This window comes from Haemorhous mexicanus, chromosome Z (assembly GCF_027477595.1).
Source record: "Haemorhous mexicanus isolate bHaeMex1 chromosome Z, bHaeMex1.pri, whole genome shotgun sequence".
Lineage (NCBI taxonomy): Eukaryota > Metazoa > Chordata > Aves > Passeriformes > Fringillidae > Haemorhous > Haemorhous mexicanus.
Window position 1 is genome coordinate 44,658,489 of NC_082381.1, and position 13,828 is coordinate 44,672,316.

Consider the following 13,828-nt stretch of genomic DNA (forward strand, 5'->3'; position numbering starts at 1 on the left):
AGCATGATTGGTTACAAACATAAATGCATTTCTTTCCATTTGAGGTGAAAATACTAGTATTTTGCAAGAGGTGGCACTGTCACTAGTGAAGGTCTGCAGTTGTTTTGTTATACTTGCAGTTATTCTGATAGCCTCAGTGATAAATGTCACATCTGAAAAATGAAATATTTTTATATCTAACATGTTCATTTCTTTAATCTCAGAAAATGCAGGCCTGTGCTGGTTTTGCAGCCTTTAATTTAGGAACAACAACAGCAAAGTCCTTCTCTAAGACTTAAGACCATGAATATTTTAGGCCTTGTAGTTGTTTTGCTATAGTTGTACACATTGAAAGTAAAAGGCCATTAGAGCCACTAGGGGATCTTGATGTAGATATGGCTACTGCTTTAATCACTTCCTTTGTAATCTAAAAGCCATGAAAAAGCCTTCTTATAAACTGATTCAGAAGAAGCTGTAGGTCTTTCAGCTGAGTCTTCATTCAGCTTTTGTATTTGCAGGTCCGTCTTTATTTAGCTTATTTGCTCTCATGCTCTCTGCATTGAGCTTTACTAGTGTTCTGGAATGAATCTTTGTTAGTAAAGGCTGAAAGTTTCGAAATGGGAAGACTTCACTGATCTACCTTCTGTTGTGCTCACCTTTCACATTTCTGTTCTCTTAAAATTAAGAGTTCTTTACTGATCTGTAGTTGAAAGCATACATGTGGCAGTGTTTCTCACTGAAATAAAGAAAACTGTTTGGAGCTTGTGGCTGAATCTTTATGTTAGTGTATTAAAAACTATTAGGACATTTCAGGGAATGTTACCTGGCTGCATAAACTAGTAGCTGAATTCTGAGTGAGGCTTATGAAGTAAAGTTAACAAAAGATGTACATAATTGGCTTTCTTCAGAGTCTTTTCTTTTTACTAGGCTTTTCAGAATGCAGAAAGATTTTTCTGCTGTTCCTAATCCTTTTGATTCGTAGAACTACATGGGTTTTTTTCTGTAAACCTTTCTTGAGTTTAAATTCTTGTTTTAGATTTAGTGAAAATACTTCACATTTTTTCTATCTTTTGCTTGCACTAAGACCTAATATTTGAATGCCTTTTATTTTGCTGAAACACAGAACAACTGATGAAAGAAGTTTTTCGTATGTCCTATAAGTAACTGTTTCAATTGTTTTACAACATGACTTGTGGTGCATTGTAATTGGCTGCTTTGTCTTGTGTATTTTGTTTTAACATTTGCAGACACATTATTGATTCTTGTTCTCACAGGCAGTTGAACTACAAAACAGGTTATCTGAAGAATCCAAGAAAGCTGATAAATTAGATTATGAATGCAAACGACTGAAAGAAAAAGTAGACAGCCTCCAAAAAGAAAAAGATGTAAGTGCCAAGGTGTTATTTTTTTGTTAGTAACAATAGCAACTTTGTATCATTTATAACACGGAGATGTGGTAATTATAGTTAGCCGTCTTTTTAAATTAGAAAGTCTTTTTCCTCCAAAATTTTCTAATGTTTGTGTAAAAGATAATTTTTAAACCTAAGAATTGTACAGTGTGGAATAAAGTGACTGTACAAAATCATATGCGACTCATTTTTAAGAGGAAAAGCCTTCATATTTGGCATCTGAAGTTGTTTCCTGACAATTTACCATGAGAAAGTTAATAAATACCCAGGGTAATTATTATGTATTCTGAAAAGCTATTTACAACAGGGTTTCTGCAACAGGGTTTCTAGTTTCCAAGAACTAAATTCCTGTTGCTTTTTTCCCTAAGGCATTCTTTGAGGTACCATCAGCATGCTTCTCTTTGTGGAATCATCACTAGTGTAGGAAGAGGCTTAGTGGTTGTGTAGAGGGAAATGTCCTTTGTGGCGATCTCAGCTTTTATGACAGCTCCTTGTTGACCTGTCTTGTACTGCCAGTGTGGAACACACAGGGTAGATACAAATTTATCCCCTTCCTTTTGTGTCATTTGCTGCTAGCGATTCTGTGATCAATTGCTTTGTACTCTTTTCCCGAGGCTGATCCTTCAGACTTCTCTTACGCACTGTTGTTTCTCAACAGTTAATTTCAGCTTTTTTCTTATGAATGTATATGCAGGTGGTTCAAACTACCTAAAATCAATGTCAGCAATTGCAGCTAGGAGTTTCTTAGGCATGTTCTAATTTTAAGTCCATTGATCCAACTACCAGAAACTCTGCAGACTTTTTCTTCAATAGTCATATTTCATGTCCAGTTATTTCCAGGATTTCCAAGCCCAGCACTTAAATATAACTTGAACTGAAAATTTTCAGTTACTTTAGGTTCATAGGCCATTGATTCCCATTTTTTTATTAAATTTTCAAGCTCTGATGGACACGTGACCTTCACATCACTTCCATCTGCCATTCAAATCAGGCTGGAATGCTCGTAATAACTGTGTTGTTATTGTGCTTTGGCTTTCTTTCTTGCATTTTATTTTTAAATTGGGTTGGGTTTTTTTTTTCAATTCTTTTATGTTGAACAATGGTAAAGTTGTTGCTGTGGCTTATCCATGACTCAGTGGACCATTTCATCTTGCACAAAGGCTCTGAATTGCAGGCCATTGTCATACAGTTTTCTGATTTACCCCTGGCAAATAGCTTTTTTTTTTTGAGCTGGGTATTGTTCTTAAGTACATTCTTTTGAATGGATATGGACCTGTGAAAAGTAAATCACAGCGAGAATTCCCTCATCACCTCAGTTTAGTGATTACCTGCTCTTTCTGTTCTCTGTTGTCCATATGTATCAGCAAAGTAGCTCACCACGGGTCACAAACTAGGTAGTCGGATCTTGTCAGCTATATTTTGGAAATAGTTACTGAAATTGATTATATTTTTTTCCTTATGTTCTGGCAAAGCATGGTAGTTTTTGATATCTTCATCAAAGTAGTTTGGAATTTTACCTCTGTGGTGTGTTATAAGTACTATAAGATTGAGCTGCTTGTACCAGTGAAGCCCTAGGGCTTTTTCTAGTTACTAAAATATTCTGGAATTTGGCAATCAACTCTTAGTAAAATTAAATGCTGTCAGCCAACATAACTCCATACCCATACAGAGGCAAGGTCTATCTTGGACCATTTAGTAATACCAAACATGTCTGATTTTGTAGCAGACTACAGCTTGGATCATTACATAGTAGCCAATTTCTTTCCTTTTTTTGACCCTTGGCAACATTCTGGACAAAAACTTGGTGTTATCTGTATATTGTTATTTTTTCACCAGAAGGATAGTTGTGCCAAATTGAAAGAGTATTTGCCTGATGCTATTGAATAGCACATCTGTCTGAATCCCCCAAGGTGACTAATCCTGTTCTTCAGTTCTCTTTGGACTGAGTCTTAAGCAATAAGTTTTCTTTTATAGCCAAGATACTGGTGAATGACAAGAACAGCTGACACACGGGAGGAATGTGATATGGAAATGTTTCACACTTTCAGTGGTGAAAGACAAACAAAGTGAAGTAAAAGCAGTTTGTTATGTTGACTCTGTACTTACCTGCTTGTTATGTACTGAATCTTTGATTCATGGTGAGGGAAGAATCTATGGTCTCTCAACTGTCTTTCATTTCCTTTGAAATCAACCCCATTGAAAGGAAAACAGCTGAGTGGCCCCATGGATACTGTTTACTACCTGGTACCGGAACTTTGTGTTACTAATATCTTGATTTTGTAAACTTATACCCCTGCTATTTTTAGTTTAATAAGATCAGCAACCCTTCTCCCAAAAAAAACCCAAACCACTGTTCCTGTGAAATATATAATACTTACGTTTATTCTGTTATGGAATAGACTGAGATACCTTAATTTGAAAGTAATTTCTAGAGTTACATTGAATAATTTTTAAAATTTTGAAGGCTGTTAGAGATGGATTTGGACTGCCAAGACTGATACTGATTCTCTTTCCAATTATTCAGAGATTAAGAACAGAAAGGGACTCTTTGAAAGAAACTATTGAAGAACTTAGATGTGTACAAGCTCAGGAGGGCCAACTCACCACTACAGGTAAAGGACAAATAAGGAGATTAAATGCCTCTTTTCAAAAGTGTACATGAATTTTCTGTAGAGTATTGGATGTGCTTTTGTTTAGCACAGAATAAATTTAAGCTCTTCTAAAATCAGCAGTGAAAAACTTCAACTATTCATAGCTTCATAAGCAAGCAAAAGCTTTGAATGTTATTTGCATCAATCAGAATTTTAGTCTCCTCTCCAGTGGGATATTTTTATAATGTATATCTGATACATTGTTTTCTTTAGAGACATATTTTGTAATGATGTTCCCTGTGTTATAGTTCATTTGTATGTGTAATCTTGTGTACCTTTATAGTTCTTAGATAAGATAATGAGAGGAAATAAACTGCAACATTGTTTCTTCAGAATGGATGAAATCAAAACTAATGGTTCATCAAATGAAATTGTGTTTGTCTGTCAGTCTTGCTGTAGCCTGACTTTGTGTCCTTTTACATTGTCTAGCAGTAGTGTGAAGCTTCTAGAGCAATGTCTACTTCTTGTCATGTGAAAAATTAGTATGCTTTTCCTTACTCAGGATTGATGCCTCTGGGAAGACAAGAGCCTTCAGACAGTTTAGCAGCAGAAATCATTACTCCTGAAATAAAGTAAGCTAATGCATGCTTTATTTTACTAACCTCTACAATGGTCAATGGCAAGTTGAACGTCAGTCAGCAGTGCCCTGGCAGCCAGGAGGCCCATCTGTGTCCTTGGGGGTATCAGGCACAGCATCACCAGCCAGGCAAGGGAGGGGGTTGTCCTGCTCTGCTCTGCACTGGAGCAGAATCCTGTGTGCAGTTTTGGGTGCCACAATATAAGACATAAAGCTCTTAGCATCCTAAGGAGGGCCACAATCATGGAGAAAGGCCTTGAGGGGAAGCTCTCTGATGAGTGGCTGAGGTTACTTGATCTGTTCAGCCTGCAGAGGAGGAGACTGAACAGAGATTTTATCCTTCCTCCAGAGACGAAGGGGCAGGGTTAACACTCATCTCTTCTCTTTGTGACTAGTGACAGGGCCCAAGGGAATGGTCTGAATTTGTGTCAGGGAAGGTTTAGGTTGGATATTAGAAAAAGGTACTTGTTGTTGCCTTGTTTTGATTGCCTGTAGCTTGATGATGGTACCAAAAGAGTTGAGAATTTTGAGTAAGAATTAAGGCCAAGGCCACAAGGTAGATATTCTGGTGGGTGTGTTATAGACCACTTGTCTAGGATACTATGCTATAAGGAGCTTGGAAGAGGTCTTGAGATTGCTGGCCCTTCTTCTTATGGAGGACTTAACTTATCAGATGGCTGCTGCAAATACAGCACAGCAGAAAGGGATCTGTCTAGAAGGTTCTTCAACTGTCCAGAAGATAACTTTCTAACACAGCTGCTGAGCAGGCCAACTAGGGAAGATATGAACTCACTGTTTATGAACAGGAAAGGGCTGGTAGATAATGTGATGATCAGAGGCCATCTTGGACACTGCAGTCACTGAATGAGAGAGTTTTTGATTCACAGAGAATTAAGGAGAGAGGCCAGCAGAGCCTCCACTTTGGACTTCTGTAGGGCAGACTTTGATCCGTTTACGGGTCTGGTTGACAGAGTTGCTTGGAAGTCAGTCCTGAAGGGCAAAGGAGTTTGGGAGGGCAAGAAGGATCTGTTAAGGTGCAGAAGCAGGCAGTCTCCATGTGCCAAATGGTGAGCCAGGAAGATTGGCTTGGCTGCACAGAGAGCTTTGGCCAGAACTTGGGATAAAAAAGATTGTATCATGTTTGGAAGAAGGGGCAAAGCCACTCAGGAGGAATACAGAGATGTGCTGTTATGCAGGGAGAAAATTAGATGGGCCAAAGCTCAACTAGTTCTTGTTCTGGCTACTGCCAATAAAAGACAATAAAAAAATGTTTCTATAAGTACATTCACAATTGAATGTTAAGTTGAATCTCAATCCCTTATTGATTGCAAGGAGAACCATATCAGTAAAGGATAAGGAGAAAGTTGATCTACTTAAAGCCTTCATTGCTACAGCCTTTGATAGTAGCACCTCTGATCTGGTAGACAGATGCAAGAAGCTGAATAAAGTCACCTTAATACAGGAGGAAAGAGCTATGCTATGCCTGCTTACAGCTATGCTACCTGCTGTGCCATCAAGACACCTGCAAGACCATGGGGCTGAGTGGGATCCGCTGAAGGGTACTGAGGCAGTGACTGCAGATGGGTGTTGCAAAATTCACTTTGAAACAGGTTTTGATTGCTACTGTAGCAAGTAGGGGCAGGAAAGAACCAAGAGTCTACCGGAGTGGGCAGAGAGTGACTCTGTCTGAGTGCTTCAACTTTTAAGGAGCCTGGGGCAACCCCCCAGCCCCTGCTCCACCATTCTGTTTTCCAGCTGCAGGAGGAGAGTAACAGTTTTGGGCACAGATAGATATGGAATACGATAAATTTTGGGTTACTCAGGACAGTGTTGATCTGCTGGAGGGTCAAAAGGCTCTGCAGAGGAATCTGAACAGGTTGTATCAGTGGACGGAGGACAGTTGTATGAAGTACAGCATGGTCGAGGTCCTGCCCTTGGATCACAACAACATGTACAGTGCTGCAGGCTTGGAGAAGACTGGCTGAAAAGATGCACAGTGGGAAGTAATTGTAGAGTCATAGAACGCTTGGGTTGGAAGGGACCTTAAAGATCTTGTTCCACCTACTGTGCCATGGGCAAGGACACCTTCCAGTAGACCAGGTTGCTCAAATCTCCATCCAACCTAGCCTGGAATGCTGCCAGGTATGGAGTATCCAGAGCTCCCTTTGCCGTTGCCTCCAAACCCTCAAAGTAAAGAATTTCTGTTTCATAGCTAATCTAAACCACCCTTTTCCAGTTTAACACTATTCTCCTTTGTCTTGTCTCTTGACACTCTTGTAAAAATCTCTCTCCAGCTCTGTTGTTGGCTCCTTTCAGGCACTGTAAAGCTGCTCTAAGGTATCCCTGGAATCTGATCTACAGCCCCAACCCCAGCTCTCTCAGCCTGCTTTAATGGAGGTGCTCCATCTCTGTGATCATCTTAGCAGCTTCCTCTGGATACACTTGAATTAGTTCACATAGTTCCTGTGCTGGGACCCCAGAGCAGGCTGCAGGGTTTCAGATGGGCTCTCACCAGAGCAGAGCAGAGGGGCAGAATCCCATCCCTTCCCTGCTGCCCATGCTGCTTTGGATGCAGCCCAGGACACGTTTGGCTTTCTGGGCTGGGAGTGCCCGTGGCTGGGTCATGTCCAGCCTCTCACCCACCAGCACCCCCAAGTCCTTCTCACAGGGCTGCTCTCCATCTGTTCATCCCCAGCCTGGGCTGGGCCAGTGCAGGACCTTCCACTTGGCCTTGTTGAACCTCAAGAGGTTTTCATGCCTGACTTCTTCAGTTTGTCCAGGTGCCTGTGGATGCCACCAGTTGTTCTGGTGTGGATTTGGTGATGTTGGGTGACAGCAGCTGAACATGAACCATTGAGTGCCCAGGTGGTCAAGAAGGCCAATGACATCCTGGCCTGTATCAGCAATAGAGTGGTCGGCAGGACCAGGGCAAGGATTATCCACCTGTAATTGGCACTGGTGAGGGTACCTCTCAAATCCTGTGTCCGGTTTTGCACCCTCTCACTTCAAGAAGAATGTTGAGGGGCTAGAGTGTGTCCAGAGAAGGACAGAGAGCTAGAGACAATAGAGCTAGAGAAGGACAATAGAGCTAGAGAAGGGTCTAGAGAGTTAAGTCCTATGAGGAACAGGAGGTTGTTTATCCGGGAGAAAGGAGACTCAGGGGTGAGCTTATAATTCTCTACAACTACCTGAAAGGAGATTGTAATGAGGTGGGGGTTGGTCATATTTCCTGAAGCTGTGCTGGGGAGGTTTAGATTGGATATTAGGAATCATTTCTTCACCAGGTGGGGTTATCTAGCTAGCATTGAACCCAGGGAAGTGATTGAGTTGTCATCCCTGGTGATATTTAAAAGATGTGTAGACGTGATGCTTAAGGGACATGATTCTGTGGTGGACTTGGCTGTGCTGGGTTTATGTTGGATCTCAATGATCTTAAGCGTCTTTTTCAACCCAAATGGTCCTGTGATTCTTTGTAATAAGACTTAAGGGCTGAAATTACTTGCTCAGGATTATGCAGTAGTTTAGTGGCAGCTGAGATTACAGTCTGTCTTCACACTTCGTATTAAGTTTTGCATTCTCCGTTCTCCCTATATATTTGTTGAGCTGTACTCTGAGATCTGATGGGGGGACTGAGGTAATTTCTTTGTGTTCTGCAATTACAATTTAAATAGGGTTTGTATTTGGGGGTTTGAAGATATGATTGTTGTTGCATCATCTGCCTTAAAAAGATTATATTTATGTTGTTATTTTACTTCCTATGGTAAACTGTTTTCTTTGTTATAGATATTGGTATTCTTTTTTTAAAAAAATTGTGTTGCATGTGTTTAGGGAGAAACTCATCCGCCTTCAGCATGAGAACAAGATACTAAAATTGAACCAAGAAGGTTCTGACAATGAGAAGATTGCCTTGTTGCAGAGCCTTCTTGATGATGCAAACTTACGGAAGAATGAACTGGAGACAGAAAACAGGTAAAAAATTTTGTCCTCTGCTTCAGTTGACCTTTCTGCAAGCATCTGCGGGAGAAGAAAGACATGGATTTAATGGAATCAGTCCTGCGAAAGGCCACAAGGATGTGATCATAGGACTATAGAGTCTTTTTTATGAGTTAAGTCTGAAGGATAGAGACTATTTAGCCTGGAAAAGAGAAGGCTTAGGTTAGATCTTATCAATTTATCTTATCAAAGTGTATGATGGGAGGGTCTAAAGAAGGTGGAGATAGACCCTTGTCAGCAATACTCAGTAACATGGCAATATAGGGTGTGAGCAGAGCTTAAAACACATTATATTTCATCTGAATGTGAGAATATATGGTTTTTTTCACTTTGAGGGTTGCTGAACACTGGAGAGTGTTGCCCAGAGAGATTGTCTCCATCCTTGCAGATATATAAAACTCAACAGACATGTTCCCTGGCAGCCTTCTCTAGCTGACCCTGCTGGATTGAACTAATCAGCATGCAGACATATGTGAGACCAGACAGAGTGCATCAGAGCATACCACAGTATTTGGCTGATAGTGATGTGAGGCTGCTTTGTATGTAAGCTTTGAATCTGTTACTTATCTAATCTTCCCCAATCTTCCCCTTCAACCGGGGGAGGTGCCTGAAGCCTGAGAAAAGGTAAATACGGCACTCAGCTTCAAGAAGGACAAGAAAAAGAGCATGAGGAACTATTGAGATTGGTCAGCCACAGCTTGCTTTCTGAAAATTTCACAAAGCAAGTCCATGTGGAATTTATTTCCAGATACATGAGGGACAGGAAAGTAATTAGCAGATGTCAACATGAATTTATTCAGAGCAAATCATGCCTAAGTAATCTGGTTGTCTTGATAATGAGATGACTGTATATATGAAGAAGGGTGAGAGGACGAAATTTAGCAAAGCCTTTGATAAAGTGTCCCATGTTATCTTTATGTTCAGAATGCCTCTATATAAACTAAGTAAGTGGACAGTTAAGTGAGCAAAAAAAATTGATTGGACAGTGAACAGACAGCTGAGCCTAAAATAGTATTGTCAGTGAATGAAACCCAGCTGGCAACCAGTTCCTCAGTCATCAGTACCAGCCCCAGTGCTGTTTGTCACTTCTATTAACAGCTTCACTGATGAAAGGTGCTACTCTTAGCAAGTTTGAGAATGATGCCAGTTTGGGATGTCCTGAAAAGGAAAACTCTTGCTCAGAGGAGCTCAACAGGAGTCCAGGAAAATGAACTGATGAGACCCCTGTCCCTGGCTGTGGAGCAGCTCTGCTGCAAAAGCCCTGGGGTCCTAGTGGGTGGCAAAGGAGGATGTGGTATCTGGGGACCTTGCAGTTGATTGTGATCTGGACAGTCCTCACTGGGGTGCAGGCTGTCAATCTGCGAAATGATCACCTTTCATCAGTACTTAATGTGATGATCAGTACTTAACACATCTGGACAGAGCATGTAATTTTGGATTCCACAGTACCAGAGAGATGTGGATGTATAGAAGTGCAGCAGAATACTGCTAAGGTGAGAGACACTGTAATGTGTGATAGGTGGGATGAAACTGAGAACTGGGTTTGTCCAGGCCAAAGGAAAGGTGACATAGAGGAGAGTACTGTGAACTGCATCTGCCTGATGGGAAGATAGAAAGAAGACAGATTTGGGCTATTCTCAAGAGATTATTAGTGGAAGGACAAGAGGCAACAGACAAAATATGGAGTATGGGTCCAAGCTCTAGTAGAGAAGCCCAAAGAGACTGTTAGACCTCTGTCCTTACAAATGCTTGAACCTAGTACTGGATATGATTCCCAGCAATCTGCTGTAAATGCTTTATGGAGCAGGTTGGATCTAGGCAACCTGTGGACATCTCTTCCAACCTACAGGTTTACAGGGTTCTGTAATGGTCTAGAAGCATAAGCTAGCAGAGCTCTCACAGTAAAACTGACTGGTAAAAAGTCTTCTTTCATGTATATAGAACTGATTTCTGCATGCATTTATGTTGTCCTTGAGGAATATGGGAATGTTCTTTATGTTATAATCTCTGGAACTGCTGTAAGCTCTTAACTACTGCTGTAATTTTCTTGTGAGTAATTTATAGTATTGCATTTTTTTGTGTAGATGATCTGAAAACACTGGACACTAAGAATCTGAGACTGCCTCTTGCAGTTGGTTTTTTTTTCTGAAAAAGAAATAATGTCTCTTTCCTAGATTGGTAAATCAGAGGCTTCTGGAAGTACAGTCCCAGGTTGAAGAACTACAGAAATCTTTGCAGGATCAAGGTTCAAAAGCTGAAGATGTAAGTAGAAATGTACATCAAACTTACATTCGATTAGTTACCATTTTTGAAACTTTGACCTTTTTGTGGGGAAAAAAAAAAGTAAAAGAATTATACAAATTGAGATTTCAAATAGTTTTGTGTATTTACTTGTATGGTCTTACCAATAAATTGTGCTTCTCTAACTAGGATGTAAGACAATTGTCTAGAATAAAAAAACGTCCTATGTAGAGAAGGTGTCCTACATGTTTAATTTGAATAATTGTATCTGTTGCAATAGAAAACCCAGCATTTAAATTATTTAATTAGAATAGAGAGCTTTGCAGGGAATTGAGAAAATGTTGATTCTCCATGAATAAAGCATCTGAAGTTGTTTCGGGTTTAGTTTTCTTAATGAAATTTAAGGCCTTTCCAGCCACTGCAAGGTCTGTAATTCTTCATGTAAATGTATCTCAGAATGAAAAAAGCCAGGCAGTCCAAAACTAAAAAAGAAGTCAAATAATTAGGCTCTCAACACAATGCAGCTTTTTCTGTTTCTGTATACAGGATTAACTTTATTTTAAATGTAAGAATACACATTGTAGCTGAGTTAGTGTGGAAAACAACTTTCAGTCTTCCACTCAAAAATTGTTTCTCTCCTGTATTTCAAAAAAGAAGCTCTAGAACTTTATTGAAAGCAGCGATTTGTTGGATTGTACACGCATAGTGTATGCTCACAGTCTCAGTGTATCATGTTGCTAACTGGCAACAAACTGTAAAGTGCTGCTTTCTGTTTTTGTGGGTTTGTTGTAACTAATTTTTATAAAATAGTGGAAGTTTTTTTTATTAGATACCTATGTAAATTTAAATTTAAGAGTATGTTAAATTTAGTTTACCCTTTAAATTTTCAGAATAAACTATATGAATGTTAAACACCTAGTTGATTCCCATCAAGATTATTTTCCTGAGTAACTTAGAATGTGTTTTAGAATGCACATTAAAATAGGTCTTTTCTGAGATGTTCTTTGTTGTCTTGATTATTGGCCAAAATCTTTTCAGGGTGAACAAGAGTATTAAAGAATTTTTCTCAGATACTGAGTATTGTAAATGATCTCTGTCAAATTGTATTCAGCTTTACTTACTGCAATTTCCATTGTATCCCTTTTGAGGCTCTGGTAAGGTCAGTAATTTAGGGTGTGTCTGCACTCATGGCTTCTGTGTTGGTCTGACCATAGCAGTGGTAATTTATAGGCACTGATCCCATGGCCTGTTTTGCTGAGTTTGATCTGTAGGATTTAATTTACTCTTAAGGAAGTAAAAGAGTGAGTGTAGACTCAGGGAAATATTGAAAATGCAAGAACCTCTGACATTGTGGTCTCCTCATGCAACCTCCCTTGTAAAGCAGAGCAAACCTCAGAGGTGAAACCCAGCTGCTCAAGTAGGTTGAAGTTGGGCTGAGACTGAGTTATCTGTAGGATAGGCATGCAAAAAGAGTGATTCTTCAGAAACATAAGAAAAGCAATAGGAGAGACACAGCATACAGTTCACCAGTACATATTTTTCAGCTCATTTCCTCTGTTTTTTGCTATTTTTATGCAAAATTGCCCTGAGGTTCATATTTTTATGTACTTACACTGTAAATGTGCTCAATCCAGAAAATTAATTTTAATTCAGTCCTGAAATGTATAGTGAGAGCTCAGGTTTGTTGTTTTTTGTTGTTGTTGTTGCTGTTTGGTTGGTTTGGTTTGGGTTTTTTTTAAGTTTTGTTTTGTTTTAAAGCTGAAATTATTTTTAGACATGCTCAAAAAAGTGTAGAGGTAGTGTCGTAACCCAGGCAAGTGTCCTTGTAGTGTTACATGCTCTGTGCCAAGGTCCACAAGGGCGAACAGTTTTGATTTTGTACTGAAGTGCAGTGGAAGGCAGCTGTGTGCCATTGGGCCTGTAATGGGCACTGACAGATTCTATTGGGGTACATGGTTAGTCCATTTGGACTATTACCTTGCTAGCCAGGCAAAGGTCTCCTTACCCCCATCTTTCAGACTACAGAATCAACTCAGATGTGTCTGGTATGCTCAGAATAGGTATGATTTATTGTCCTCCAGAATGCAGTAGTCATGTGGGGCTACTCAGCAGTTATCTGAACAGCTTTGACTACGCAATTTGCATGCCTTATCACTGTCTTTTATCATCCTTGTTCTCCCGTTCTCTGCCCTAATCCTTTCCTATATAAACACCCTGCCTTTAGTTACTTCTGAACCACTTGTTAAATCCATCCCACGCCTAATGTTTTTTGTAATGTAACATATGCAGTCTTGGCCTTACATGCTGTTACTGATAAACACCTCCCTAAAAGGTCCCAGAATTCTGTTACCTCTTCAGTTAGCCATGATGTTCAGCCACTTTTTCATTTGGTGAGACCCTGGAACATGTTACCCAGGGAAGCTGTGGATGCCCCATCCATGGAATATTCAAGGCGAAGTTGGACAGAGCATTGAGCCACCTGATTTAGTTGAAGTGAGCTACCTGCTTTTTGAAGGGGTTGGACTATGTGACCTTTAGAAGTCCATTCCAATCCAAACCATTCTATCATTACTCTCAGCATTCTTCAGAATCTGACCATCCATCATGGTGTTGTTTTGTGACTTTCATCACCTCACAGTGTTATTGATCTCATCCAGCAGTCTTCTGACATGATGACCCGTAGTTTCCCACACCCTGCTAAGTTAGCTTAACTTCAGGCCAGAACCTAACTATCTGCCCCTAACTTTAGAATCTAAAATGAAACCACATTTTGCCCTGAAAAATGGGACAGGCTTGTTCCTTTGGTTTGCTTAAGAATGAAAGGAACTTCAAGCAAAAAGACTTTTATTTCTGTAGTGTTTAGGAGACTTGTCTTCCTATGAGAGAACAACAATTATAGTAATTACCTTTTAAATTTGCATGAGTCTTTAAAGCTTACTTTTGATACCGCAAAAATCCCAGAAGTAGTATTTGCCCAC

General features: G+C 39.9%; 1 protein-coding gene across 4 annotated transcripts in view; it reads left to right on the plus strand.

Annotated features, from left to right (window-relative positions):
* Positions 1-13,828, plus strand: part of HOOK3 (hook microtubule tethering protein 3) — an 86,236-nt gene that overhangs the window by 52,223 nt on the left and 20,185 nt on the right. For all 4 annotated transcript variants that reach the window (XM_059837108.1, XM_059837110.1, XM_059837109.1 and 1 more), the window contains exons 12-16: positions 1,254-1,364; positions 3,913-4,000; positions 4,542-4,611; positions 8,445-8,585; positions 10,784-10,871. In XM_059837108.1, coding sequence (XP_059693091.1) covers positions 1,254-1,364; positions 3,913-4,000; positions 4,542-4,611; positions 8,445-8,585; positions 10,784-10,871 — 498 coding nt within the window. The remainder of the gene's footprint in view (positions 1-1,253; positions 1,365-3,912; positions 4,001-4,541; positions 4,612-8,444; positions 8,586-10,783; positions 10,872-13,828) is intronic.